Source organism: Austrofundulus limnaeus, unplaced genomic scaffold (assembly GCF_001266775.1).
Source record: "Austrofundulus limnaeus strain Quisiro unplaced genomic scaffold, Austrofundulus_limnaeus-1.0 Scaffold318, whole genome shotgun sequence".
Classification (NCBI taxonomy): domain Eukaryota; kingdom Metazoa; phylum Chordata; class Actinopteri; order Cyprinodontiformes; family Rivulidae; genus Austrofundulus; species Austrofundulus limnaeus.
In genome coordinates this window covers 157,691-160,416 of record NW_013952720.1, presented here as the reverse complement: position 1 = coordinate 160,416, position 2,726 = coordinate 157,691, and the positions used below count along the sequence as shown (strand labels likewise).

The 2,726-nt window shown below is 43.6% G+C and overlaps 1 protein-coding gene across 1 annotated transcript in view; it reads right to left on the bottom strand.

Annotated features, from left to right (window-relative positions):
• tyro3 (TYRO3 protein tyrosine kinase) overlaps window positions 1–2,726 on the bottom strand; it is a gene marked incomplete in the record, with an annotated part of 19,301 nt that overhangs the window by 5,671 nt on the left and 10,904 nt on the right. Inside the window, 5 exon segments of the mRNA XM_014022121.1 lie at window positions 497–592; window positions 1,204–1,298; window positions 1,411–1,534; window positions 1,998–2,136; window positions 2,208–2,350. Coding sequence (XP_013877575.1) covers window positions 497–592; window positions 1,204–1,298; window positions 1,411–1,534; window positions 1,998–2,136; window positions 2,208–2,350 — 597 coding nt within the window.

Below are 2,726 nucleotides of genomic sequence, written 5' to 3'. Positions count from 1 at the left end.
CCACACACACACACACACACACACACATACACACACACACACATCTTCCATTCGACATGTTTTCTTTACATATAAAAACATCTTCATGCAACACAGGTAGAACCTGACGTACATTTCAGCACTTTGACCGCCACCTTCTGGACCGATGAGTCCTCAGTCTTCAGGACAGCCTCACGCACTGAACCAAACTCACCTGCACAGGTAAACACATAAAGAACAACACTCTGTTATACTTTCACTGAGTTTAGTCATCCAGGTGTTAGACAGGTCCTCAGCTCATCATAACGGCTCCAGATTCTCTGGGAGCAGCGTGTGTGCGAGCTGAAGACCTCAGGGCTGTCATCACATGAGATCCAAGCACAGCACTGATCAACACTCAGAACTTCACCACCAACAYGTTCCTCTGTTCTCTGAGGTCCAAACATTCATCTGATCTCCTCATTTTATAGACCAGCAGCCAACACTCCTTGTTCAGGTGTTTTCTTCTTGTTGTTACCTTTTCCCAGCATGTAGCCGAGGGTCAGGAGTCTGTCTGGGATCAACACATCCTGGAGTTTGTTCTTCAGCTCATCGCTGATGCCCAGACTGTCCACTGAAGGGTGGAGGAGACGCAAAATGAGAGAACAGAAACCAGTACGAGTCGTTCAAACATCAATAAAGTATGAGTTCACCAACCGGAATGTCCTCTTTAAAATTAAATGTTTAACTTTATTCACTTTTTTTAAATTAAATGAATAAAGAAATTCAAATCCTAGAAAAACATTGTGTTTTTTGATTTCTACCTTAGCTTACTTGCTTCATTGTTAGCCATTAGCTACTCCTTGGCTAATTCTATATGTTAGCAAGATTTRTGTTATTCTATATTTTCTGGCTACTATTTGGCTAATTCTGTGTTTCATTAATTGTTTGCTAAAAACTGTTGCTAACAATTGCTAAAACTATGTTTTAGCAACTGTTTAGCTAACTATGTTTTAGAAACTGTTTAGCTAATTCCATGTTTTAGCAATTGTCTGGCTAATTATATTTTAGCAATTGTTTGGCTAACTCCAATTTTAGCAACTGTTTGCAACCAGGCTGACAGCAGTCTGTAGTTATGCTGTGTCATCAAACCAAAATCTAAATCTTGTTCTGGAACTGCATGTCTGCACAAAAGTCATCTGAGGAGCTGCAGGTTTTGTTTTTATCGTAGGAAGCTTCACTCACAGGTGGATTCCTGCAGATCAGTGTTGTTCCTGCTGAACGATCGAGCTGCTGTGAACGAGACCAAACCTTCAGGTCCAGGACTCTTAAAGCCCGACCTGAAAACAGAAAGAAAGAGCTTTAGCTTTAAATCTGAACTCTTTTTCCTGCTCATCGGCGCCTGCCTGTGGCTCTCGGCTGCTACTGAAGGTGAAAACTTTGACTTCGTACCCGAACTGGGAATCTTTTCCTCGGCGCTGAGCCACGACAGCCAGCATCAGGCCCACCACAGTGGCCACCAGCAGGCCCAGCAGGAGGCCGACCCACATGTGGCTCCGCCGTACCTGGATCTGTGCTGAGGGACCAACAAACAGACAAATATCATGTTAGCTCCAGAGCTAATATATACTGTATAGCGTTAGCTCCAGAGCTAATACATAAATATGGCGATATGGCGTTAGCTGCAGAGCTAATACACATATAGTGTTAGCTCCAAAGCTAATACCTATACATAGCATTAGCTCCAGAGCTAATACATATATACGACATTAGCTCCAGAGCTAATATAAGCTAATAAAGCTATAATAGATATAACGATATAGCACAAAAGTTAAAAGGCAAGAAAAACAAAAGGACCCTGTAAACATCATTTACCCAGTATGCTTTGCAGCATAAATAACATGGGGCCATCCATTTGACATTATATTTTCACTTTATAAAAACTAAAGAGTCAGCAGTGTTTTTTAGCAGTCTTTGTTACAKTTGAAGTATTACTAAGGGTTCACTSTMACAGAACCACAACCCCMCTGAGTCTTTACCTGAGGCAGGCAGCACCAGCACCGGGGGGCTCCAGGGTCCACAGCCCACAGAGGTGCAGGCCGAGACCTGGAAGGAGGCGTTGAAGAAGCGACCCCCGCCCRAGAGGCGGGCCGAGTTCTGCTTAAACAGCAGCGGCTCCTGAAAACCCGGGACACAGACCCTCAGAGTTCTGCAGTCAGGAGGATAAAGAAGGTCCTGCAGTGTCTCACCTGTTCCTCACCCCCCAGAGTCCACTGCAGCTTGTAGGCCAGCAGTTTCCCTCGCAGCTCCTCCTCCTGCAGCTTCGCCCACTGGACGGACAGCTGCTGGTCCGACAGGTCAAAGGTCAGGTTCTTGGGGGCAGCGGAGGGCACTGCAGGCAGGATTAAACCTGGGTCAGCAGTTAATCTTTACAGATTAAACATTTTTATGATGTTTCGTTTCTGCCCAAAAATAAACGAGGGTCAGAACCATGGAGGTGTATGTTCCAGCTGGAGCTCAGAAACCAGGTGAGCGTGTGATCGGCTGTAGAAGCTAACGGCTAAAGCTAAAGAGTCTGGATTTCCCATTACTGTGCCTGTTGGTGACAGAGCAGAAAAAAAGGACTGATGATGTATAAATAATTAAAACCAATAATAATATTATTAACCCAATTATTATTAATATTTTACAGTTTATATAATCTATCTAATGTTTTAAATAATGGCAGAAAAGCTGTTGGTTATGGATTTATTAACAGAAGATAAACA